This window comes from Cotesia typhae, unplaced genomic scaffold (genome assembly GCF_013202065.1).
Source record: "Cotesia typhae breed Kobodo isofemale line unplaced genomic scaffold, CoteBio_Ctyphae contig_11, whole genome shotgun sequence".
Classification (NCBI taxonomy): Eukaryota; Metazoa; Arthropoda; class Insecta; order Hymenoptera; family Braconidae; genus Cotesia; species Cotesia typhae.
The window spans coordinates 5,701,388-5,729,382 of NW_027423711.1; the positions used below are offsets into that span (position 1 = coordinate 5,701,388).

General features: G+C 31.8%; 4 protein-coding genes across 7 annotated transcripts in view; 3 read left to right on the top strand and 1 right to left on the bottom strand.

Moving 5' to 3' along the window:
• Positions 1-623: 623 nt before the first annotated feature.
• Amacr (Alpha-methylacyl-CoA racemase) lies at positions 624-2,225 on the top strand. 3 transcript variants are annotated; one of them, XM_074237951.1, is made up of 5 exons: positions 624-812; positions 879-1,014; positions 1,073-1,216; positions 1,343-1,589; positions 1,651-2,225. In XM_074237951.1, the coding sequence occupies exons 1-5, from the start codon at positions 705-707 to the stop codon at positions 2,150-2,152; spliced, it is 1,137 nt and encodes a 378-aa protein (XP_074094052.1). In that variant the 5' UTR covers positions 624-704; the 3' UTR covers positions 2,153-2,225. The 3 variants fall into 3 exon arrangements, with proteins under 3 accessions (XP_074094052.1, XP_074094069.1, XP_074094060.1); XM_074237968.1 differs by having other exon boundaries at positions 693-812; positions 907-1,014; XM_074237959.1 differs by having other exon boundaries at positions 788-812; positions 883-1,014.
• Positions 2,226-2,307: 82 nt separating this feature from the next.
• Rpn3 (regulatory particle non-ATPase 3) lies at positions 2,308-4,525 on the top strand. The gene is made up of 3 exons (XM_074237940.1): positions 2,308-2,448; positions 2,745-3,495; positions 3,684-4,525. The coding sequence occupies exons 2-3, from the start codon at positions 2,759-2,761 to the stop codon at positions 4,426-4,428; spliced, it is 1,482 nt and encodes a 493-aa protein (XP_074094041.1). The 5' UTR covers positions 2,308-2,448; positions 2,745-2,758; the 3' UTR covers positions 4,429-4,525.
• Positions 4,526-5,456: 931 nt separating this feature from the next.
• Positions 5,457-8,955, top strand: LOC141525742 (polypeptide N-acetylgalactosaminyltransferase 3). Its single transcript, XM_074240346.1, has 7 exons — positions 5,457-5,874; positions 6,183-6,462; positions 6,781-7,241; positions 7,306-7,473; positions 7,561-7,660; positions 7,740-8,559; positions 8,647-8,955. The coding sequence occupies exons 2-7, from the start codon at positions 6,326-6,328 to the stop codon at positions 8,779-8,781; spliced, it is 1,821 nt and encodes a 606-aa protein (XP_074096447.1). The 5' UTR covers positions 5,457-5,874; positions 6,183-6,325; the 3' UTR covers positions 8,782-8,955.
• A 197-nt stretch (positions 8,956-9,152) lies between these two features.
• The window catches only part of LOC141525747 (uncharacterized), a 49,460-nt gene continuing 30,617 nt past the window's right edge, over positions 9,153-27,995 (bottom strand). Inside the window, exons 1-3 of one of the 2 annotated variants that reach the window (XM_074240360.1) lie at positions 26,900-27,990; positions 14,974-16,297; positions 9,153-10,461 (exon numbers count right to left, since the gene is read on the bottom strand). In XM_074240360.1, the coding sequence (XP_074096461.1) occupies positions 14,980-16,251 (1,272 nt within the window). In that variant the 5' untranslated portion in view covers positions 16,252-16,297; positions 26,900-27,990 and the 3' untranslated portion in view covers positions 9,153-10,461; positions 14,974-14,979. Of the gene's footprint in view, positions 10,462-14,973; positions 16,298-26,899; positions 27,991-27,995 lie in introns of those variants that run through there. The other variant, XM_074240369.1, reaches the window with a different exon arrangement.

The window sequence follows — 27,995 nt, forward strand, 5'->3', positions numbered from 1 at the left end:
TTTTTTTTTTTTTTTTTTTGTTATATTTTATTAAAAATATGTATTTTAGTTTCAATCTAGTAATTAATTTAATTAAAAAATAATAAACGCGAGTACTTAATTTATTTTTTACTTTGAAAATTTTTGAGCTTTCAATAAAAAAAATGGCTGTCAATTTTAAATCCGTTAAATAATTTTTAAATTATCTTATTTCTTAGATTTTTCATGTATTTTAAATAAATTATTAATCAGTTAATCGCTTTAGTGTTCTAATTTATTTATTTCATACTTTTTGATAATTATTTATTAATTATCTTCATTATTTTTGCATTTTTCTCTCAGACAAACAAAAGCTCGTCCGCTCAACCCGAGGAACAATAGCGAACTGCGCGCTAACTAATGTGACGGTTAGAAAAGTTAATTACAAATAGCGGGAAAAATTTAAATTTCAAAATTTATAATTCAAGTTTTTAAAATTATTAATTTTTAATTAATTTAATTATAACAAAAACAATGTTTATTATAATTTTTACAATAATTATAAAAATAATAATATTTTTAATGAAATTTAAAAATTATTTTCAAGAAAGTAGTGACATCTAGCAGCAAAGTGTCAACTACACCCAATTAAAAAAATAAAAAAACAAACCTGACCTTTGAACATGTAAATATTTACACTTTATATTAATGACATTGCAAGTAAAAAAATTTAATTAGACCCAAAAATGCCTCTGAGGAAGATAAAAGTATTAGAACTAGCAGGTCTAGCTCCAGCGCCTTTTTGTGGGATGATTTTAGCAGACTTTGGAGCTTCAGTGGTTCGGGTTGACAAGGTAAATGCTAATTAATTAATTTATCTAACTATTAATAAATTAATAATCAGAAACTAAAATTAACAGACAGGTGTTTCATATCCTGATGTTTTAGCAGCTGGTAAAAAGTCAATATCTTTAAATTTAAAAGACAGAAAAGCCGTAGAAATATTCAAGAAAATGTGCGACCAGAGCGATGTCATCATTGATCCTTTCAGAAAAGGTATTTATTAAAAAATCAATCATTAGTTTCTTGAAAATAAATTAGTTTCTTTTTTTAGGAGTGATGGAGAAGTTGAAACTAGGTCCTAGTGATTTAATGAAGACTAATAAAAAATTAATTTACGCAAGACTTACTGGTTTTGGTCAGGAAGGTCCTTATGCCAGAATGGCAGGTCATGATATCAACTTTCTGGCTCTATCAGGTATTTTAATTGATGAAATTAAATTTAGCAGACACTTGACTATTTTGTAATTTTTTTTAACAAAAAAAAAATATTCCAAAAAATTGCATTTATAGTTTTTTTTTTTTTAATTTCTGATTTTTTTAGGCTTACTGTCATTCTTTGGCAGATCTGGAGATAAACCACTGCCACCAGTTAATTTTGCAGCTGACTTCGCTGGTGGTGGACTAATTTGTGCGCTAGGAATTTTATTAGCTCTTTATGAACGCACAGAGAGCAAACTGGGGCAAGTAATTGACGCTTCCATGGTCGAAGGAGCTGCTTATGTCGGCAGTTGGCTGTTTAGATCACAAAATATTCCCGGATTGTGGGGAAAACCTCGCGGTAAAAATATGTAAGGCTATTAATTACTTTATAATTGCGTAATCAAAGATAATAACTTGTTAATTTTTTAGTCTTGATTCTGGAACGCATTTCTATGACACCTATGAAACTTCAGATGGTAAATTCCTCGCCGTTGGAGCCCTGGAACCCCATTTCTACGCGATTTTACTCCAGAAATTAGGAATGAGGGACGAGGAGCTTCCTCAGTTTGAAAACTTTTTGGAAAATAAAAAAAAATTGACTAAAATATTCAGATCCAAGACCCAGGAAGAGTGGACGGAGATATTTGACGGCTCTGACGCGTGTGTCACTCCAGTTCTGACTCCCAAAAATGTCTACCAGTATGCTCACAATAAAGAACGGCAGAGTTTCAGTCTGGAAAATAAAACAGCTGTTCCTAAACCTTCTCCCAGGTTGTCTCGCACTCCAGGACAGTCTTCCGTAAGGCTGCAGAGCCCCTTAACCGGGGAAAATTCACGGGAAGTGCTACTCAACTATGGGTTCGATGAACGAGAGATCAATGAATTTATTCAGTCAGGAATTGTTCAGCAGCTTCATAGATCTAAGCTTTAATTTTATTTTTCACTTATTATTTTTTATTATATAAATTTTATAAATAATTTTTTATTAAAAATTTGGAGATAAATTTTTTTCTTGTTAATTGGAGTTTAAATTTTCCCACTTTGCAGATGCGCGCGCATAATTTTGAAAATGCAGATTAAGGTTAAGTGTAGCGTAAATTTCATGAAAATTCAGCTGTAATCAATCACAAATCACACAAAAATACCAAAACCGGAGAACAGTGAATTGACATTTTTTGATATAGTTATAAAAACTGATAAATTTATTATTATAATTCCTATTATCAGGTAAATATTATTTTTAATTACATTAATTTAATAATTTTGATCTTGTGATGATGAAAAATTATCATTTTTCTATTTAGAGTTTTTTAACCTCTAAATTACAACAACATTAATAGTTTTTACTTACAAGTAAAATTATTAAACATTTTTAAAAATTTATCTGAAATATTAAAAAAAAAAAAAAAAAATAAGTGTCAAACTTAAATTATAAATAATTTATAGTTTGACATAAGTGTCTGTTAATTTTAGTGTTATAAAAAAATAGTAAATATTTATAAACTAAAAAAAAATTTTTTCAGTAAAAATCACTGACATGGGTATCAAATTCCAAGAAGCAATGGAAGTGGAAGTAGCAGCGGAGCTTGCAAGTGAGGAAACTGACAAGAAGGACTCGAACCTGCAGTCAATCCAAGACCTGCGCGAGCACACGCGCCAGATCGAGAAAGCAGTCCAAAACAAGGAGCCGCGATTCATCCTGCGAGCTCTGAGAGCTTTGCCAAACACCCGCAGGAAGCTGAATCCGGTGGTTTTACGTGGTGTGATCGGAGGATTCTATACTCGATCAGCAGCTGAGCGAGAGGCGCTTCTCGCCTGGGTAGAGGAGCCAATGGACACCGAAGGCACCCAGGCAGCGATTCAGCGCTTCAAGAGCTCAGCGTCTCCGCTGCTGCCCGAAATTGATGCTTACATCCACCTGCTGGTCCTGGTGCGCTTAATCGACACCAAAAAATACCAGGAAGCCGTCCAGTGCTCCGAATCACTTGTTCAAAAGATAATCGCGCAGAACAGGAGAACGATTGACTTGATAGCTGCTAAATGTTACTTCTACCACTCGCGTGCTTACGAGCTGGTCAACCAGCTGGACAAGATCCGAGGGTTCCTTCATCTTCGGCTGAGAACCGCCACTCTGAGGAACGACTACGAGGGCCAGGCTGTGCTGATAAATTGCTTGCTGCGCAATTACTTGCATTACAACTTGTACGACCAAGCCGACAAGCTCGTGCTCAAGTCGACCTTCCCCGAGACTGCCAGCAACAACGAGTGGGCCAGGTAGTAATAGTTCACAAAATATTTGTTAAAACGCCCTGTACTTTCTTAACGAGATAGTAATAATAATAATAATAATAATAATAATAATAATTATTATTATTATTATTATTATTATTATTATTATTATTATTATTATTATTATTATTATTATTATTATTATTATTATTATTATTATTATTATGATTTAGGTACCTCTACTACCTGGGAAGGATCAAGGCCGCGAGGTTGGAGTACTCTGCTGCTCACAAGTACTTGGTCCAAGCGATGCGCAAGGCTCCTCAATCAACTGCCATCGGATTCCGTCAGACGGTCCAGAAGCTCGCCGTCACTGTCGAGCTTCTCCTTGGAGACATTCCCGAGAGGCAAATCTTCAGAACTGCTCCACTGAGACGAGCTCTGGCACCGTACTTCCAACTGACCCAAGCCGTACGCCTGGGAAATTTGCACCGCTTCGGAGAGGTCTTGGAGAACTTTGGTCCCCAGTTCCGCTTGGATCACACCTTCACTCTGATTCTCCGTCTGAGACACAATGTTATCAAGACTGCGATCCGATCAATCGGGTCCTCGTATTCAAGAATTTCACCCGGAGATATTGCTCGCAAGCTGGGTCTCGACTCTGGAGTTGACGCTGAATTTATTGTCGCTAAAGCGATCCGTGATGGCGTAATTGAAGCGACTCTTGACCCCGAAAATGGGTACATGCGAAGCAAGGAAAGCACTGATATTTACTGCACCCGGGAACCTTTGCTGGCCTTCCATCAGAGAATTACTTTCTGTCTTGACTTGCACAATCAGAGTGTAAAGGCTATGCGTTATCCGCCAAAGTCTTATGGCAAGGATCTAGAGTCTGCGGAAGAGCGCAGGGAGCGCGAGCAGCAGGACTTGGAACTGGCAAAGGAAATGGCTGAGGAGGACGATGATGGTTTTCCTTGAATTTATTTTTTATTGATTAATGCTTACTTTGTAACTTTTTTTCTGAGTAATGATAATAATAATAATAAACAATTTAATTGAAATAATTATAATTAAATATTTTTTAAATAAGTTTCTATCGATATAAAAATTAAATTTTCTTAATGTATTAAATTTAATAAAATATAAGTAGTGTAAAATTAAAATATTCAAACGATAAAAATTTGACCATAACTCGGATGTATTTTTTTTAGTTCAGTAGTATACAATTAAAACAGTCAGACGGGAAATAATTCATTATTTATTTATCTTTTAATTGATTTTTAACTATTTTTTTATATTAATTCTTTTATATTATCTAATAAATAATTTTTTAAAAGACTCGAAAGATTAATTTAAAATTCAAAATTGTATCTAGTATCGAAAATAAATTTTTTTTTTTTTTTTTCTTTTCAAATTAAAATTCACTAATTAAAATTTTAAATTTCAAATTTTCGTGCCGCGTGTTCAAATATGACCGACCGGTAGAGACACCTGCAATTTATTTTATAAACGACACAAGATGGCGGCGCGCGATCTTATGACATTCTGTGGTTCATAGAATTCAATTAAAAAATAAATAAAATAGTTTTTTTTTTTCTGAAAATTAATTTAAAACTTTAATGTCTTTTGAAAGTAAAACATTTTTTTTCACTTCTTGATGAAAAAGCTATTTAAAAATTGTATTTTTATTTAAAAATAAAAATACGCATGCACGGGACATTTCAAACTAAAAAAAAATTTGACAGCTTTTGAATAATTAATTTTTTGAGGTAATTATAATTTAATAGAGACTTTAAATAAAAAATTTTCTTATAAATATATTTAATTTTATGTAATGAATAAAAAAAAAAAAAAAAAAAAAAATAATGTGGGTGATAAGAAGTGCTGAAGACGGAGAATTTAAAAAGCTTGAATTAAAACTATAGACAGTTACGTTTAAAGAATATGTATACAGTCTCCATAGTGACGTCATTAGTTGTCGAAACCAGACTCGGAATGAGAAAACAGTGCAGTTTGTGCTGCGGACGCGCTACTGTCACTTCCAGCAGTTGTATTAAAAAATAAAAATAATTACAGTGATAAATATCCTTTAATATCAATTAATTGATTAACAATTAATTATTTGATCTCTCAATAAAGAATTACTAAAATAAAAAATTAAAAATAATTATCCGAGATTTATTTTTCGGGCAAAGTGTTTTTTTTTTTATAAAAATAATGATGTGAAAAATTGTATGTAATATAAGTTATGCATGGATACATAAAATAGCAATTTTAAGAAAGGAATTCCTGGAGCGTGAGAGGGATGGGTCAGTTAATAATCTTTGTTTTTTTGTAATGCAACTATTTCCTATTGTTCTCGAGCGTAGTTCCAGGTGAAAATATCTCCGGATCTACAGCGCTTGCGTTTTAATGATTCTTTTGGTACGTACTAATATTAATGTTAATAACACTAAACTTGACAGATATTAAAAATTTATTTGGAATTTTATAGCAATTGGATTAGAAAAAAAAAATTTTTTTATAAAAATAATTTCACATGTGAAAATTAATAAAAATTACAAGTGATATAATTTTTTTATCGTAATTAATTTGTTACAAAATTTTTAAAATTGACAGCTAACTGCTAACTTCCAGTATTATTAATATTAATATTAATATTAATATTAATAATTATATCTGTTTAATTTAATAATAATGATGGATTATTTTATTTTAATTCAACTTTGCAGAATTAATTCCTCGTGACCTGACCCGAGCTGTGATAAGCCGTTAATAAAATGATCTGATGTAATTAAGAGGAATTATGAAGCTAGTTTAACACTAAATCAAACATTCAAACATTTTAAATCAAAACTGAGTAAAATAAAAAAAAATGTGGCCGATTTTCAGAAAAATTTGTCGTACGTGGCCCCTGGTCTTGTCAACTATCCTAGTTATTTTAATGGTCCTTGTTTGGTCACACAATAAGCTGAAAAGTAATGAATATGCTGAAGATTACGGGTCATTAAGGTAATTTTTTCTATCGTATTATTATTATTATTATTATTGTTGGTGTTCGCAGAAATTGCGTGTACAGTTAGTTTGTAATGACACTACGGAAATGCTTTTTTGTTATTAAAATATTCACTGATGAGTTTTTAAACCAGCAAATAATTTCCTGTTTCTAAATAACTGTTTTTATTTTTTTATTTGTCATATTGTAATCTATATTATTAAGAGAATAAGAGAAATTTTGTGTTCAGGATATTTATATGATAAAATTTTTTTTTTTTTTTTCCCCCAAATTTCTTGAAAAATTAATCTCTGATTTTTTTTTTTTTTTTCCAGATTGACAGATGATCAAAGAGATTATATAGATAGGAAAGGGATTCATGTAGTAGTTGGTCATTACATAGGCGACTCGGTCGATCCGATGAAGACTCCAAACGTGACTAAAGAAATTGTAAATAAAAATATGTTCAACCCGCGAGCCTACGACGGCAAAAACGGAGAACCAGTACTTATATCTTCAAAAGACTTTCCTGTGATGCAGCAGCTCTTTCAGATCAACAGGTTTAACCTGATGGCCAGTGACCGAATTCCCCTAAACAGAACACTGCCGGATGTCAGGAAGAAAAAATGTATTATTAGATATGCTAATTTGACTGATTTACCCGAGACCTCTGTTATTATTGTCTTCCACAACGAGGCTTGGAGCACGCTCATGAGAACTGTTTACAGTGTTATCAACAGATCGCCCAGAAAATTGCTCAAAGAAATTATTCTCGTCGATGACAACAGCGACCGAGGTACATTAATTAATTATTTAATTATTCGCAGAATTGTTTTGTTACAATGAAAAAAATTTTTTAGAGTTTTTAAAAGAGTCCCTGAATGAGTATGTCAAGACTCTGGCAGTTCCAACCCGAGTTTTGAGATCTGGTAACCGCGTGGGGCTAATAAACGCGCGGTTAATTGGAGCCAAGGAAGCTAAAGGTCAAGTTTTAACTTTTCTTGACGCCCACTGCGAATGTACGGTTGGTAGGTAAGATAGTTTAGCTTGAAACTAAGTTTATTAATTTTTTTTATAAAGATATTAATTAATATTTTTAATTTACTTTGTCTCAGGATGGCTGGAACCATTATTGGAAGCTATTTCTAAGGATAGAACGCGAATAGTCGCACCAGTGATTGATATTATCAACGATGATACATTTGCATACACGAGGTTAAATATCATTCATAATTAAATATCTGAACATAAAATTTTTCTTATTTCTCTTAATAATATAAATTAAATATTTCAGATCATTTGAATTACATTGGGGAGCATTCAATTGGGATTTGCACTTCCGTTGGCTGACATTGAGCGGTTCACTGATGAAGCAACGCCGTGAGAATATTGTCGAGCCGTTCAAGACCCCCGCAATGGCTGGAGGGTTATTTTCAATGGACCGTGAGTACTTTTTCGAGCTTGGAAGCTACGACGACCAGATGAAGATCTGGGGAGGAGAAAATCTCGAGCTGTCATTTCGAGTTTGGCAATGTGGAGGAAGCGTCGAGATCGCGCCTTGCTCACACGTAGGACATCTCTTCAGAAAGTCTTCCCCGTACACCTTCCCCGGGGGAGTAGGAGACATTCTCTACGCGAATTTGGCGCGGGTTGCGCTGGTCTGGATGGACGACTGGGCGGAGTTTTACTTTAAATTCAACCTCGAAGCAGCGAGGCTCCGTGACAAGCAGCAGATCCGCGAGAGACTTGCGCTGAGAGACAGACTCAAGTGTCGTGGCTTCGAGTGGTACCTGGACAACGTTTGGCCAGATCACTTTTTTCCTAAAGACGACAGATTCTTTGGAAAGATTGTCCATCGACAGACAGGCAAATGCTTGATGAAACCCCTTATCAAGAACATGTATGCCCAACCTGCTGGCTACGCGGTTACTGAGCCTTGCGTCAGTCCTCCTGATCTCATCCAGATGTTTGTTATGACTAAAGATGGCATTGTTATGACTGACGAGAGTGTTTGCTTGGACGCTCCGGAGCGTGATACTAAACAAGAGACTCCCAAGGTTAAAATAATGGCCTGCAATGGACTTGCCCGGCAAAAGTGGAATTATAATCATAATGTAAATATTTTTTTTTTTTTTTTTTTAATTTATTTGGTATTGAAATTAATTTAGGGTCGATGGTAATTTTTTTTTTTTTTTTTACAGACAGAGGCATTAATTCATACCGGCTCAGAAATGTGTTTAGCAGTGAATCCAAACCGCGATGAAGGCCCGGTGATAGCTGCGTGCAATGGAAACTTTGAGCAGCAATGGGAATTACAATCCGTGCCTTGGAAATAAATTCTGATTAAATATTTTTATACATCACTTGATATTTAAAAAAAAAAAAGAAAAAAAAAACTAGCAATTATTAATATTCAATGACTAGTTTAATTAACACGACAATTATTTGTAAATAAATGAATCTTATAAATTTGTTAAGAAACTTGTAATTTATTGTTATAGTTTTATTAATATAAGCAGGGTAAAATATTTATATTATTTGAAATTAAAATGAAAATTTAGCTGCTGAAATAAAAGTAGATTTTTTTTTTTTTCTTAATTTTAGATCTTTGAAAAAATAACAAGTCTTGATTATGGAATTTAGAAATTTTAAAAAAAAAAAAAAAAAAATTAATAACTAATCTTAAACAGCGAAACATCCGAGTATTAAGACCTCAGACTCACACCAAGATCATTGTTACTCAGTCTAACAACAACAACAATAATGATAATAATGAACAGGATGATGATGATAATAATTTGATGATTCATCATCTAAAGAGCAGCACTATCATTGTATTAGCAATCCATCTCTGTTGTCATCAGCTTCAAGGTTTACTCGCTTAAGTTATTCAAATGTCCATTACATTTGTTCTAATTTACGCTCATTATTTTTTTTTTTTTATTTATTTACTTAATTATTGTTAAATTTTCATAATTATTTTTATTTATCTGCCATAATTATTATTAATTTTAGAGTATGAAAATTTTTACTAATTTATAATATTTTTTACAGAGATAAAATACTTAAAAAATAAATGAAGAGTAATAATATAATTTAAATAGGAATGCGTACAAATTATAGATTAAATGTAAGTCGTAGACGAAGAAGATTGATGAATATTTTTCTTGATAAATAAGCAAAAATGTTAATAAAATAAAATAAATATTTAGGTGGAATTGCTAACTCGCGGCACAGTTTTGCAGATTTATTTAAACTAGGTCAAAGTCACGTTCACCGTAATGAGACTTTAAGAAATCATTGGGCATCATTAGTCGCGTCCACCCCGATACTTTTTATTATTACTAATTCATTAATAAACTTTCTTCCTCAGCAATTACACTAAATTATATTTATTTATGCAAACATTTATTTGCGCTCTTAAAGTTAATTGCTGTACTACTGGTCAACAAACATAACAAGTATAAAAATAAAGTTAAGTTAAAGCAAGAAGACGAGTTGAAGAAGTTTAACTTGAACAATCAAGAGTATTACATTTTTAGAAAAAATAAAATATTAAAAACAATTTGTCTACAAAGTCACGTAGTCCTCGATGTTGCCAGAGTCCAGCTGTTCCGGTTCTCACACACCTATGACCCTAGCAGTCTTGTTCCCACGTTATAATTAATTGTCCGCCCATCTTTATTTTTGGCCCGCCAAAATGGCCGATGAAAAAATTAGGAAAAATTTCAGCAATCGGGAAGAAATGATACTTTTTTTTTTTTGGGATTATTTATTTAAAACGTTGAGAATTTATCTTTTATTTACTTGGGCAGAGCATGAAGAAAGAAACAAAGAGACTGGAGATTGATGGTCCGAGCTGGAGAAAGCAGATTGATGCACTCGTGGTTTTTCTTTCACGTCCGTCCCTTTTTTGATCTCTGCCGAGCTTTATAAGTCATTTTGCAATCTTATTTTACTGCCGAGTAATGCTGAGTGTTTTTTAATTGGCTGAATATCATTTTAAATTCAAGTCTCTGTAAAAAAAAATATTAATTAGTAATTAAAAAAAATTTTTAATTATATTTTTAGTTGTCAAAATAAATAAAAATAATTTTTTAAGTAAATAATTTCTTATTTTTAATATTTTTCAATGTTACATATTAACATATATACAGTCACTGTGTGACTACAAAATATTTATTACATAAAATATATCATTTCTTTTTTAAATTTGGTCCCAAATATAAAATTAATATTTATTTATTAAAAATTTTTATAAAATATTAAATTTCTTCTATTAATTTTATCCCAAAAATAAAATCAGACCTCATAGGTATAATTAATACATTAAACTATTAAAACTTGAATACAGACACACCCTTCAAGTCTTAAACTTTAATTAATCAGGCTGTCGATAACGTATTTATATATTTATATATAAATTATAACTATGTATACTGAAACTTAATAAAAATATTTTAACACATTATTCATACATAATATATTTACGTATAAATCGGTAACCTCGAAATCACAATCGTATTTAAACTAACGAGTAATCGCTTATAATTATATCTTTAAATTAAAAACACTACAAATAAAATTAATTACAATAAAATAATTATAAATATTAATTTAACTTATCGCGACATTATTGTCTTAATATTTATAAGTGCGTTTATTTTAAAATTTTTTAACCGCGCAGAAAAACCTTTTAAAAAATTTTATTTGGCGTAAACATTGCGGCTTTAATTTCGAAAGTCTATTTAAATATCATCAAAAATAATTATTAATTCTTGCAAGAGTGATTAATCAAATAAATCAATGATCAAGTCATTCAAAAGAGAAGAAATATTTTTTTTATTTTTTTTTAGTATTGCGGGCTTTCGGTGGGTTCCCTTTCAGTCAACGTGACTTGAATTTTATTACGCAATGATTCAACTTTTAAATTTAATTCGCCGTTTTAGATTTCAAGGCTTTAAAAATTTTTTTTACATGAGTTTTGATGGCTACGGTAATTATTTAAATTTCACCCTTAATTTTTCCAGTCGCTAAAATCATCAATAAAATAATAAAAAAAAAAAAAAATAAAAAAGACATCGAGTAATAAATAATTACCGTGTTAACATGAAGAATAACAATTAATAACTTAAAAATTAATAAGTTTTAAATGAGATTGATGAGCAATATCATCAGACATTTTATTAATTGACTCAACTAAAGAATATAAATCTAAATTTTATTTAACTAACTAAATTGAGCCTCGATACCAAGTCTACATTTCATTTTAATTATTTATATTTAACAATATATATATATATATATATATATATATATATATATATATATATATATATATATATATATATATATATATATATATATATATATATTAATTCATTAATTCTACTTGCGTTTAAAACTTTAACAATTTAATTCAATATATTTATTTATTCATTTATATATTAATATTCCTTGTTTATTTATATACATTATTTTAAAAATTAGGGTGAATTAAGTAAATTTAATAAAATATAATAAAATAAAATAAAATGTCGGTGAAATCGGAGAAACTAGAGCAAAAAAAGAACGGACCTGCCGAAACGTGATATAATTCCCTGATTAGTCAATCGGATCTTTAAATAATACAAGAGAAAAGTAATAATAGTATTATTTTTTTTTTTTTTTTTTTTTTTTTCAACTAAAATTGGAGCTGAATAAATCGATGATACGAGATAGAAAAAAAAAAAAATAACAATAATAAAATAAATTGAGGCTCTGTAAGTATGTGAAGAAACAATTTCTCGAGTTGAGGATATCTGGGATCTCATCTTTATTTTAATTTATTTTTATTATACTTTATCGTAGGCTAAAAGAGAAGAAGAAGAAGAAGAAGAAGAAGAAATGTTGCGTTACTCGGTACAGTACGGACTAGCAGTTTAAAACCTTTAATACTTAACTCAGTTACTAATATGCTTGCGGCTCCTTTATTGCGTTTCACTTTCGCGAGATGAGCTGTCTCGATCGGGGCGTGGCAAAACTGTAACGCAAGAGTAAGACCGAGGCCGCTTGTACTCTACGCTGTACTTTCAGTTTGTATTTTATATTTTATACAGCAACAACAACATCAACATCAACATCGGCTGAAACATCACCATCGGTATCTGCATCAGGCTGCACCATCAGCAACCAGCGACTACTTTTAAACTGGGTGTGTGCTGTGCATCGCCATCACCCTTTTTATTTATATTTTTTTACTTTTATTTATGTCGTGAGATAAACCAAGAAAAGATGAACGGAAAGATGCCCCAGGGCGTACGCGATTGCCGTTTGATATCACCCGTTTTATATCAAAACTGAAATATTGCTTTTTTATATTTTTATTTATTGTATGTTCTTTTAATTTAATTTTTTATCGTTAAATACTCAAAGATTCAATTAATAATCCCTTCACTCATCTTTTTTTTTTTTTTTTTTTTTTTTTTTTTTTTTTTACTCAAAGAAGAATATCACAAGGTTACTAGAACAAAATTAATTATTAAATATTAAGAAATTCTTCTTTCAATATTGTAATTATTTTATCGTGAAGATTTTTTCTTAAATTTCAAGTGCAAAGTACTCATTAAAATAATGAAAAAAAAAAAAAAAAAAATTAATAAAAATTTCTAGGCTAGAAAATATGAAAGGGTTCTTAAGGAAGTGCTTGAAATTATACGTGTGTGTATTAATATATGAAGTTTAATAGTAAAAGATTAGCGCGAGGAAACGCGGGATTGGCACTTTCGTGTACATAAGTAGGTTCGGATGCTGCGTTCACCGGGAGCGCAAATTCCGTTACCATTTTCATCTTTCTCTTTCTTGAGCATCAGCATATAAATATTATTTCTGTTGGATGTTTTACGTTATATATAATATATGTGTATCTATTTGCAACTGCAATATCAGTGGGCACGTATTAATCCTCCTTCCCACGATCGCTTCCTCTCTTCAATATCTACATGTAAGGGAATTACCTTCTTTTAGTCTTCATCGCAATTTGTTATTTTTATATATTAACAAAAATAAAATGAATTTTTATTAACCGATGTAAGCACGCGAGTTCCTGGTGATTACACACTCCCCGATTGGATCAAGTTAAGAAAATCCGGGAGATTGATATGAGCGACACTGACAAGTGACGTCTTCTATTTACACTCGTGCCTATAATTTTATTTTATTAATAATAATAATATTATTATTATTATTATTATTATTATTATTATTATTATTATTATTATTATACTAACCAATTTATTCTTATAATCAGCTAAAGCTTGTTAATTATTTTTATAATTCACGTTAATTTATAAGCCGATGTATACGAGGGAATTAAATTGACGGATCAAAGTGTCGGTGACGCCCATCGATTTCTAATCCTTGTTTTCACTGGACGTTTATCGCAAGATCGATGAGTTTTATCGCATTCACTATCGACTATCAGCTATTCCTCTGATTTCTGATACCCAGTTTAGTTGAGCGACATTACCCAGGCCTTTATTAGCCATCACCAATCAAATCCACTCCATAACTATATAATATTATAAATAAAAATTAAAATCCACGCGTGCCTCGGCTATTTACCTCCAATCCTGATCTAGATGTCGATATTTAAGCCGATCTCGGTGTTTATGTCCCATCAGGCAGCTCTCAATTCACTTTCTAGGCAATAAAATACAGAATTACTTCCTACCGGAACGAATCGACTTGGTTAGCTTATACTTATGAAAAAAAAAAAAAAAAAGTACTTTTATTTAAATTTTTTTACCTCAACTCGTTGCTGCAATGAGTTTTAGGTTGCTTTTGTCGCAATTTTATTTCTTACTAAACTCTTACTGCAATCCAATTATTACGCTATTATTGCCGTTAACTTAATAAAAGTAACCCTGAAAAACATCAATCTCCGTGTTTCTTTCTCTTCTCTTCTCTTAAAAATACTATCAATATATTCCCCGCTTATTATTTTATTTGATTTTTCTTTCGACTCGTATCATCGGTATCTCATATATCGACTTTCTCTCAATCATTATATTGATTTCATAGTAATTTGATCTTGATACCGATCAACAGACTCCAAGAGTAGTCGGGATATTTAACATAACAAGGAAAATATAATGAAGATGAAGAAATAATCACTGATCAAGTATTTTCACTTTGTATCTCTCTGCAACGCAGTTGCTTACCATATTTTAACAATTTTAAATAATATTATCTTTTTAAATGTTAATATTGATAATATTTCATTTATTTAACAAGAAGTCTAATTATCCTTAATTTATTTTATTAAACATAAAAAAAAAAAAAAAAATTTTCTCTTGTCCAACAAACAAACAAAACATTACCAACAATAAAATTCGATAAATTGTAACTATCAGGCGAGAACCAAGCGCTGTCTCTAAACGCAGACCGATGCGCAGTAGCTCCTTAAACCTATCAAGCATCGTAAGCTCATTTACACTTAATTAAATACCATAAAACAATTTTCCTTAAATTAATTAAACTTAACAAACCAAAAATCAAGTATTTCCAGGCGACAACGGCGGCGTGGTATCACGTTGGTCTTCATGAACGCTTTCAGCCCTGGAAGCGCTGCTGCTCGACCTGGAGCTAAGATTATCCCTATCGCTGAAGTAAGAGGAGTCTCCGCGCTTGTCTTCCAGCGCTTGCTGCTTTTCAGTTCTCAGTTCCTCCGCAGTGGGCGCCAGGAGTCCCGAGAAGTAAGGCATTCCTTGCCTCTGGGAAGTTATCTTCCCCATGAAGCTCCTGATTTCTTCAAAGTACGACTCGTCTGCTCGAGGAAGCTGCCCGTGGTACCGCGAGCGAACTTCATCAAGTATCGTGGGTCCATCAGCATCGTGCTTCTTGAGATGTCGGTCCAAGTTTGTCTGCTGGCCGAAGCATCTCTCGCAAAGCGGACACTTGAAAGGCTTCTCCTTGTTGTGGATGTTCCTGACGTGTCTCTGGAGATTGCTGGAGATGCTGAAGGACCTCTCGCAGTACTTGCACTTGTAGGGCTGCTCCCCGGTGTGGGTTCTCAGGTGCCTGGTCAGGTTTGCGCTTCTGGGGAAAACTTTCCCGCAGAATTTGCACGAGTACCGGTCTTTGGGTTTCAGTCCGGAGTTTCCCACTCCAACGGAGTGAGAGTAAGGATTGCTCACTGGAGTCGGCGTCGACGTCGGCTGGCTGGGCGGACTGGAGGCTCTGGTTGACGACGACGGGGTCGAGGGTGCCGAGAACCGGTTCGAGGGCAGCGGAACCATCGTCGGAAGAGCGCGGACCTGGATCTTGGGCAGCTCGGGGATCGGAGGGTGAGATCTGTACATCGCTTCCAACACCAGAGGATGCACTGCGTGGTGCTGGGGGAACAGAACCGTGTGGTAGGGAAGTCCCAGGCCGTTCTGGTTCAGGACCTCGATATCGTTCTGGTTCTCGTCCCTCAGGTGCTCCTTCTTGTGGTCGACGCGCAGGTCCAGGGGCTCGCAGTCCATGTCTTCTGGGTGGTTATGAGGTCGGGCTGCCGGACTCATGTGTGGCTGGTGCTGGTGCTGGTGCTGGTGCTGGTGTTGGTGCTGGTGGGAACCCGGGCTTGTTCTGCTGTTGCCGTGGCTCAGGTCATACGGCAAATCCTCCATGTCTGAGACGCGCACACTCAGGGGGTAGATGCTCGCTTGCTTGGGGCTGATGTGTCCGGGCATTTTTCGTGGACTGGAGTCTTTCTCCCGCATGGCAGCTGGTAGGTACTTCGGGCAAGCTAACGGGGACAGGCTGCTCCTGAGATATTCGCTCATTACACCCGTTTAAATCTCACGCCTTTTTGAGTCCCTCTTTTTGGCTCTAAAAAAAAAAAAAAAATATTCAACGGATTAATTTATTTTTACAAAAAAAAAATTAAAGCAACATTTTCATTGAAAATTTAATTTTTCCTTTTGAAAAACTGACATTTTATTGAAAATAAATAACTAGCTTGTGATTTATTATACGGCAAGTATTTACATTTAAAAGAGTTGTAATTAATTGATTCGAAAAAGTAAATTGTTTATAAATTACCAAGTGTGAAGTAGAAACAAACCTGTGGAGTTTTTTACGAGAGGAATGTCTAGTGGAGGATGATAAATTACCCGAAGAAATGTCGGATGAGGATGAGGATAAGTAAAGGATACTCATATCAAAAAGAAGAAGAAAAAGATATTCTATTAAGAATAGTATTTAGTATAGAGTATATAGGGTTGATCCTGGTTTCTGGCTTGTGAAAGTTTCCGTTAGATCAATTGTAAATTATCCGAAGCTATTGTAATAAATCATGTCTACATGTGAGTCGTTGATTTAGAGTTAAAACTTTTAAACAGATGTCGGAACCGGTGATGAGACTGATTGGCAACTTATTCTCCATTTTATTTACTATTGTATTAATATAATTATTGCCTCTCGATGATAATTTTATTAATAAGTTTATTATAATTTTTAATTTAAATATTTCGGAGAATTAATTAAACCGAGCATCTCCAGAAGACATTAATCTAAATCCGACGTCGATCAATATTTTTATTACAACGAGGTTATTTAAATTCAGTCGTATGTTTATGATATGTAATTTTTTTAGTTAAAATTTAATTGGATAATTGTTTGAAATTTAAAAAAAATTTCATGATGAGAAATTGTGAGCTATTTATAAAGAGTAAAAAAAAATAATGTTTTTCCGTACTTTTACTTAAATAATAATAGTTATTAAATAAAATATTATTATTAGTTGAAAGATAGTATTAAAGTTATTATAAAGAGGCATCGATGTCTCTGAATAGACCAAAGATTATATATTTATAAGTACAGAAATAATATCTAAGAGTCACGTAGAGCTTACTGTATACCCAAGCGTTGATGTCTTTATCATCACTTGGCTTGAGAGAGTTCACCGGCAAACTATATAATATATATTTATACTTATTATTATTATTATTATTATTATTATTATTATTATTATTATTATTATTATTATTATGGTCATACTATACGATTAGACATTAAATAAAATCCTCATATGAATATATTTAGCGGCAATCACATTAATTCTTTACTGGCAGTATAATATTCCAATTATATTCGCAGTAAAATCCGGAGTTAATTATCTTTCCGGGTATCTATAGTCTATATAAACCTTTTATACTATTTACTCAACTTAATACTAACAGACCATTAGTTTAATTATTTCATTTAACAAAAATTTTACTCCGAGTGTGGTATATATTTTTTTTGTTTTATTTTTAGGTATATAAATTAAAGTAAATATGTACTTTACATTATTGAAACATTTATTAGCTTTGTTTTTTGCGGTTAATTATAATTTACATAGAATTTCTCTTTAATAACATTTAATTGTAACTATTTAATTATTTAAATTATTTTATTTTATTTTAATACGAAGCTGCAAATTTTTTTAATTTTTTCAAAAAAAATTTTTTTTTTCATTTTTAAATATTAATTTAAAAATATTTTTATTATTTATCAATAAAAATAAAAAAATTAATATTATTAAGAATTTTAATTTAATTATAAATGGTCTAAATAAAATTTTTTGTAAAAAAAAAAATGAATTGTCTAAAAATGCAAGTAATAAATCCAATATAATTTTTTTTCTCTCTCACAAAATCGAGTTTAACTTTTTTTTTTATTGTTTAAAAAAAAAAAAAAAAAAAAAATAGATGTAAAGTTATAAACAAGTTTAAACACAATATAAAAAATGAGGGAAACAACTCTAGACGTATCCCTCGAGAACTGAAAATGTACCGTTGCATTGCTCTCATGTTACTCTAGTTACTCCAGTTATAGGCGAGACCGATCGACCGACTCCACCTCGTACTCGATTAACGGATGAAAGAGAAACTTGCCCGACGTCAGCACGTGGTAAAAAATAAATAAAACACCTTCTTATTCTGCACCAGCAACTACCAGAACAAAGAAACAAGTACACTCGCCACTCGGCAGCTAGATTTAACTCAGCAAAACAAACAGTCCTCAAGAAACCCGTACCCATTATTTTTATTTTCATCTCTCATCTTTTTTCTCTATAATTACGGTGACAATTAAACAAGAAAGTAAATCAGGTCTCACTTATACTTCTATAATATAACACTATATTGCTTGTATTTATTCTCCGTTTTTGGCTGAATATTTATAAAAATTCCCGCGTAATTGGACAAGTGAGAGTGCGAGCATCTTTACTGAATCGGCGTTGCTAAAAAAGTTATAAGAAAAATCTCGAGCTGTTTAACTATGTCGTCACTGAGAAAATAAAACGGGAATCAAAGATTTTATCCTCGACTTTAAATTCTTTTCTTCAATAGTCGAGTTTTACTTGAAACTTCACGATCTAGAAGTTGTCGAAATTTAAACTTCGTGTGAGGATAAATACGTTCCGCGAATCATGTAGCGTTGTGCAATTTTTTATATAAAAATTTTAATGTAAGAATTCTCAATAAATGTACGGAGTTTGAAAGAAGAAGAAGAAGAATTAGGCGTAATTGATACATTCAAGATATAATAGTAGGACGAGGAAGTAATTGAATTTAACTTGAGGATAATATAATGAGACTTGTTGAATAAGATGATCCAGTTTTTGGCGCGGTTTATAGAAAGTTAAGATGAGTCTCATCGGCGTGAAGGGTGTGGTTGTATCACGTCCTTGCTCGGCAGACTTATGATTTCTCTCGGCATTCACCTATTGCAGTTTTAACCCAAGCTTTATTTTATTTGTGTTATTAGTTGTGTATGTGCTCGAAAATAATGAGTAAATAAAATAAAACCGAGGATAATAACAACAATAATGATAATGATGAGAAGAGATCCTCTTACGCCGCATCTATCGCTCACCACTCGTTTAGTATGTTCACGCGCAACCCGGCCGCGCCTCTCTTTTTTTGTCAACCGATGGTGAGGGGATTTAATAAGGCCAGTCGAGCTCGAGATCAAGTTCAGGTTGCATCGTTCTGGATAATTCAACTGCCGCTATTTGCGTCAAATCATCTTTTTTAGGATCTAATCGCTTGAAAGTGCTTCTATTACAGACCAATTTATGAGGAATTCAATCTTCTTTCACCTTTGCGTATTTAGAAATTTAAATTTCCATATTTTTAATTAAAATTGACCATTTTTAAGGATATAATACTAATAATAGCAACAACTTTTAGTTAAGGTGTGCTAAAAATTTAGTACTTTGTCTATTTATCAAGACTTAATAGTCTAAATTAGCATCAAGATTGAATATATGAGGTGTGTATCGATAGTTAATGGTTAAGGTGTGCATTATATTAATTCTTTCTGCAGGTAAAGTAATGAATTAGGTGTTTGGAGGTGAACTGTTAATCAATCTATTGTGCCTGAGTATAAATAACGACTTAATACATAATACCAAAGGTGTGCATAAAAATTATTTCGTAAATAATAAAGAAAAGTTTATGAGTATTTATGAGGATATTAAAATAAAGATAATATTAAGAAGTGAGATAATAAAAAAGTAAAATAACGAATTAAGGATTAAGAGGGTGGGAGTTGACGCTTACGGGTAATAATCGTGACGATTATAATTTATTATTTGTCTCGTCCCGTAAGAGGTTGGATGTTCTCATGTCAGCGCATTTAAACAGCCCACGCACGCAATGCTGCAACTTAAACAGAGACAGCTGTTATATTATATGTATATACTATATACTCAATAATACACACATGTAATATTATAACCGAGGATCGAGGATCGAGGATCGAGGATCGAGAGAAAATAATAAAGTGTTGGTATCGATCCGGTGTTGCTAGTGTACTGATGGCATGCAATATATGCAATGTTAACTTTTGTTGTTAGTATTGCTATCCTTTTTCCTGTTTATATGTTACTGTTGATTAAATAGCGCTCGAGATACAACTTTGTCTCACGATCCGATAGCACTCTCCTTTATTTACTCGTGAGAATGTCGCTCAATTCCAATTTAGTTTATTTATTATTTTTATTTTTTACTCTATTTATTTATTTATTTATTTATTATTATATTATTTATTTTGTTATTTACATGCTAATTGGAAAATCAAATCCGATTTAGTTTTTTTAACCAATCCAAATTACGATAAATTACCCGCTCTAAAGGACCTTTTTAAACAGTTATTACATTATAAATTTTATTTAATTACGTGTCATGTTTAATTTACATATATTTGCATATTAAATACTTGGGCGTTTTTCCGTTTATTTGATTTAGCTAGTATTTTACGGTTTATCGGAACTTTTTTCACCAAACTGGTGGGCAGATCCTGTATATTAAGTTTTACATTTAATTATTTACTATCTATATTTTTTCTATCAACTTTTTTGCAATTAATTAAAATAATAATAATAATAATAAAAAATTTTATTTTCTCGATGAAAAAGTGTTAGTAGTTAATAAATACCTCGAAATTTTAGGACACTGATGCACACCTTAAATAAAAGTGATTAATAAGCACTTAATTGCAAAATATCGAGGGTAAATTATTAAGTACTGGGCGTAGTCAAAGCGTACTCTCACTTAAAATTTATTAATCCAAATTTATCGGAGAATTTACCGAAAATAATAATTACTAAGCGAGTGATAATTAATAACTGTCTCACGTGAAGACGAAAAGTGAAAGGGACAATTAAAAAGAAAAGTTTTAAGTGAGACCACACCTCGATTACATAAAAATTTTTTCATGAATTTACGATATTAATATTAATACCAATATTAAAATTGAATAAAAGTCTGAAGGATGACATTAACTTTAAAAATTGAATGAGTAATTTATGAGCCGGGAGTCTGCAAAAGTTATGTTTTATATTGAGAATACAAAAAGCGCATCGATCTTTGTAAATATTATTTAAATAAGCTAACTGTTAATTTAATCTTAAATATTTATCAATAAATTTTAAATTTCAATGAATAAAAATAGCGAGTCGCTTCAAGAATATGTACAGTCTATGATTACAGATTATACAAGATCGGAATACATTTGGGTAATCAAGTACTGCTATTCCGATTCGTCTTTGTATCGGTAACAAGATAACTACCGGAATAGATTGAATTTAAATTAAATTAAATTAAAATATTCTACAAACTAAATAAAAATCAGGCTAACAAAAGTTAACTTACGCGCGTTACAATTCTACTCCAGTTCGATTAAGAATCTATACCACCGGTGATGGTTTATTGAACAGAACAGAGGAAATAAATAAACCGTTACAGATAGGACGCATCTCATCGGCAATTGCTATTCTAAATAAATCTAAATTATTCAACCCGTAATGTATGCCCACCTCCGGATAGTTGCTATTAAAAATAAAATAATTATTTACTATTTATAATTCAAAACCAATCGATTAACGCAATTACAATAAATATAATAGCAATAATTATAATAATAAGAGTGATAGTGATGTTTAGCCACATACAAATGTTACTTCCGACACTTTTACAGACGTCGTGACCCTAATAATCTTCAGTTGTATGGCAAGGAGGCAACAACAAGCGGCTATATCGGGTTTTATTTTACGAGATGGGTTTATAAGACAATAGAGATGTTTCTGAATATTATCGTCCTATTTCTTAACCAGTTACAATTCATTTTTATTATTTTCTTCCTTCATTACTTTATTTTTTTTTTTTTTTATTTTATCTGAATTAACGCTCGAAAAAAAAATGATTAAAAATTTAACTTTAATTTTTGTTCTTAAGAAAATAATTGTCAAAATATTTTAAGTACAGAAGATAAAACAAGTTGGACATTAATTGATTTAGTAAAGAGAAAATATCTCCAATCAGTGTCGGAACTTTGACGTGATCAGTATTAAATAGCACTTTCCATCCATCTGGTTGACTAGAGTATCAACGCGACTAGAGTTACAATAAAAATTAAATATATAGCCAGGACTGGTGAATAGAGACTGAGAATCGGTAATAGTAATAATAATAGTAATAATAACAAGCAACCAAAGAGTCTTGGTGTTTCGCAAGCCTCGGATATCCGCGGTACGCTCTTAGAGTACCGAGTAGAGTAACAAGTGTCTCGGGTTCAGACTGAGACTTCTCAGAAGTGTCTCGAGAAAATGAAATTTTTTCCTGCTAGTCCATTATCACGTCGCCGTTTGTCCTCATCAGTGATATCTTTATTTTCATTTAAATTTAGAGCTGATGCTGTTATATACTATATTATATACTATTATATACTATTATACTATTACGCTCGATGTCGCCCATAATTTACATTCATAAGCCGGCGAGTCATTGCGTCTACTCGTGAGAACTCCATTTTCATTCTTATTGTTTTGCTGTATTGTACCGTAATAGTTATAGTAATAGTAATAAGTATCATCTTCACACTGACGACTTTAAACTCACAACTCACTGCTTTTATTTTATTAACATTTTTTATAGTCGCTAATTTTGTTGCTTTATATTTAACCTTCTTAAATAATTACCCAGAATTCCATTATTCTTTTTATTATTTGTCGTAATCGTAATCGTTGGAATTTTCTTTAGTAATTTTTTTTAACCATTTCATTTTAATTGTTCAATTATTCTTCCCGTTTAATTGTTTTACGCGGAATTAAATTATTTAAAAGCTCCAATTATTTATTTCAATATTTTATTTTTTTTTTTTTTTTTTTTAATTCTAAAGGAAGTTTAAATTTTTAATTAAAATTTTATTTTTAAAGAAAAAGTATTTTTTTTTTTTTTTTTTTTTTTTTACAGTGAATAAAATTTTCTACAACAGAACTCTCTTATAATTTTGTAAAAGTATATTTGAAATTTAAAAATTTGACCCTGGGATTTAAGGCGGATTAAAAATAAAATTTCATTGATAAAGATTTTGACGTCAGAGATTGAATTGAAGCTACCAAGTAAAATGGGACAGTAAATGTATGTACAATAAAAAATAAAAGCGCGTACAAGGAAGAGAGTAAGAATGTATGAATAAATAGAAGGACAAAATCCGAGAACGCACACAAGAAGAACAAGGTAAAAAGATAAATAATACGAGGGATCTGTATACAAAGTTTAAACAAAGAATCCCCGATAAATATCCGCAAGCTCAACAAAGAGAGAAACAAAAAGTAGTGTCTTATACCGATTGCGTTGACTAACAAACGATCATTTCGTGGTAGTACCGGCTGAATATTTCATGAGTAACATTATATTAACTCGTATCGAGTTTAAGTACTCAGACATCGGTATAATTCCTCGGCCGGAATTATCTTTTATTTTATAGAAACTAATTTACAGTCAGTGAATTTTCATATTTGAAAAATAATTAGATGATTACATTTGCCGACAAGCGAGCTACTCTGAGTTGGTCATTTGAAAGTCTGTTCGCTCTACGACGACAGAACAGAAGTAGGTGAGGATTTATTAAAATCGGAATTTATCTCCGGAAAATCACCTGGTTCTACTTTTAAATGAAAATTACATTACCGCACAGTCCTAAAGCGAATAAATAAAACGGTACAACACAAATGGAATTAAAATAGAGTATAAATGTACACATGACTTGTAAGATAGACGGAGTACACCTCCGCTGTACACGTGAAAAGTGGTTACGTACCGCACCGGTTGACATCTATAAGTAAATAAAAGGATTTGTTGTAAAATGCGAGCAGCTACAACGTGAACTGGACCTTTATATTAGATTCTGGTATCTGTTGTCATGTATCTTGTTTCACAACTTGTTTTTCCGAGCTCTGTTCTGTCACTATTCAACTATTATGGAAAGCTAATCTCGTTGTTTATCTTCGTAAAGAAGACGTCGTAATCTTTACCCATGAATTGTTAATTAATTTTTTATCCACGCTGTAATTTATTCGATAACATTCGAAAAAAGTTTATTACTCATCTAGTACTGACAAAAAAATTCAAGATAGTATTTAATTTTTTTTTTTTTTTGACTAATAAAACAAAAATCAAAAATTGCAATAAAAATTTCAAGGTTAAAAATAAAAACCGTGAGAGTTAAATGAAAGAGAAACTCATACCGACAAGTTGTAGCGCCTTCAGGGAGAAAAAGAGGAATCGTTTGTCACCGTTTACAGTACACCGGTAATTCGGTATTGAGTCCAGTGTACTCCACTAACCAAAGATGATATAAAGAAATGAAAGGTATCATACGGATATACTGAGGAAATAAAGCAAGTCGGATCTCTTTTACAGGAGCTTCATCCTTGACTATCCTATCCTACGCTATAATATAAAGCTTGCTGACGTTAATTCACCGTTTGAGCTCAACTCAACACGCCGAGAGTGTAACTATAACTACTACCATACATTGCTAAAGCTTCACCTCACTCCTGATTCTGATACTAACTAAGTATAAGTACAAAGTGAAAGACCTTCGGTCCTTTTATTTCAGATCAACTGCTGTATAGACACAACCTCTTAAATATATGACACACTCGACTCTGTATTTGTACCTGGGAGGAGAAAGACTTACGTAATTATTAGCAGGGCTCAGTCGTAGATTTTCATTAATTTGACAACACCAGCCATCAATCCTATTCTCTTTCCCACTATCCTTTTATTTAATAATTCAACTTGTTAATTATTAATTTTTTTTTTTTTTTTAAACTTTTTCTTGATTTTAAAACAAATAAATATTATTGAAATTTAATCGAGTGTGAAATAAAAAATCAGAGTAATTTAATGACTTAATTTTATGATAATTGAAGATTAATGAAGAGAAGTGATACTGATCAATTGTAAATTGTAAATGTTTAATTAGTTAATGAATCAAAGTTAGAAGGAGGCGGATAATTAAAATTAGCATATTCACGGTGTAGATATTTAGATAAATCAGGAAGTAAACCAACGATTGAAGGATTAATGTATCGAGATTAGAAGTTATGTCCTCAGTAGTATAAATATATTAAGAATTGAGAGTGGAGGAACTCGAGACATTATTTCCCATACTATTCTCAGTACTTACTACTCACTACTCACTACTCAGTGCTCAGTACGCTCAGTACGATACCTATACGGTTATATCATTGATAGGCAAGGTAAAGGCGGCTGGCTGGATATAGGATAAGAGATGCGAGAGTGTTGTGAGCATACACCCTTGGTGAAGTTAGGCGCGTGAAAAAATCACACCCACAAGCATCCTTATATCACCCAACAGTCGCGCTCTTGCTTTTCTACCAATAAAGAGAGAAAGAGAGCCCACTCCTAGGCCATTTCCTTGTTCATAAATTTATTCGTATCACCCTTTATGTCTTTTCATTTTTTTTTTCATCTATGAAATACGGCTTACAATTATTAACCGCCTTTTTTTTTTTAATAATAATTGTTTTATTTATTTATTTAAGTGTTGAGACAAAATGTGAAATTTGGAAAAAATTGTCGGAGAAATAAAAAAGAATGAATAGAGAAGTGACAAAAAAAAAAAAGTTTCTCTAAAATTGGCCAACACTCTTTGTAATATCTACAGAGTAAAGTGTAGAGGACCGAATAAAAATAAAAATAAAATAATAAAGAAGAAATAAAAAAAGTTGTGGACAAAATGCTGCACATAATAAACGCGTGGACTGTATTATATTTGAATACTCGGCTATTACGAGAATGAGGACAATCGTGAGAGATTCTCATGGATCGTATACAATGCCGGTCCTTTTGCCTCTATTTCTCCTCACATTAAATTTGCCCCACACATCCCATATCATAATCATTATATTTACTTGTACATATATGAAGAATTATCTTATTCGTATTTAGTATTTCATTCTTATTTTTTATTTCTATTCTGTTGTCTTTACTCTATACTTTGGCTAACACTCAAGACAATAAAATACTTTGGGGATGACATTACCATTTACGTTATACTAAGTATCTTAAATAGAGAGTACATATTACCATTTCTTTCAAGATTTTATTAGTATAGTAGTAGTGAATAGTGAATATATATATTTGTATTCGCATTCTATTATCGTTGGGATATTATATCTCAGACAAATACATGATAGATACACAAGATGATTGTAAATGACGTGAGAAGTTCATTAATATGTTTAACTAAATTTTATTTATTGTTTATATCTTGTTTTTATTTTATCGTTCAATCATAATCACGTTTTTCTTTATTGTTATTGCTATCACTAACACTATTTGTTATTTATCTAGTTTTTTAATTAAAAATTTATTGTTTGCAAAATTTCTTTCATTAATTTTAATTTATATTCCCATCATAAAATTTTTATTTAAAGTTTAATCCAAAACTAATCAAGAAAAATTTTCGTTAAAGTTTTAATTTTTCAACCAAAATTAGCTCCAACTAAAACAATCATTACTTTTTAAATCTTACCTAAATTTATTCAACAATTTCTAACGAATTTAAAAATCCAAAAAAAACTTCCACCTCAAAAACCAAAAATGGGCCTTTCGAAAAAAGAAAACTTACATTTACACTTCATTTGATCTCGCAGAAAAAAGCACAGCTTGCGTATAAAAAAAAAACAGCAATAATAGTTAATCCACGTGTCGCACCGACCACTAGGCACATGTGGAAAAATAACCAAAGCACGTGTCACTGGCCCTTATCAGCCGCGGACACAAAGTCATCACATAAAATATTAAAATACAACTGTATATAGTATACTGCACTTCTGAATTATAAAAATGATAAATAATCTACAGTCCTAGTCTTTTTTCAGCCCCAAAATAACTAAAAAATTTCCGTAATCCTCCGTAACAAATTCAAGTCTCCACTGTCATTAAGCCACACTGTTTTGCACTTGCTCTATTTCTTATTAAAAAATATTTACACACTTGAATTAATCAATCAATCAATCATTAATTGTAGCACTGAATCACTAAAACTTTCGTGCAAAGTCTAAAAAAAATCTCAAAATTTCGGCAGTAATTGTTAAAAAAGTCACTTAACTTTAAATTAACAAAACAAATTGATAATAATTCCCGACTAATAATTAAAAGTTAGTGAAATGTGTGTAATAATTATTAGTAGGAACAAGAAATAAGAAAGAAGGAATGAGCGTTAGCTCAGCACCGCGTGGATGAGCGCGGAGCTGTGGAATAACCGTGAGAGAGGTTGGTAAGGTAAGGTAAGTATCTGGTCGGGTCCTCTCCCGGTACGGGAGTTGGAGAGCACCACGCCGGCACGCGACCTGCCCTCCCTACTTAGTGCTATCAGCTGCAGGCTGCACCAATACCAGTACCAGTAATCCTGGTTCACTCTATGTCTGGTCTATCTCTTGCTTGGTTGCCGTATTATACAGAATATAACCAAATAAAAGTACAATCCGAGTCTCACTATCACGTTAACGCGTTAGAGTCGTTGTCGTTGTTGATGTTGCTGTTGTTGTTGTTGTTGTTGTTGTTGTTGTTGTTGTTGTTGTTGTTGTTGTTGTGTTGTTTGATCCCCTTCTCCCCCGATTCTATCGGTACTACCTTACTCTCTCAACTCTCAGTACTGGACGCTCATCCGAGTAAGAGTTAGCTGGGCTGCTCACCAGCACCGATCTACTCTTACTGTACCG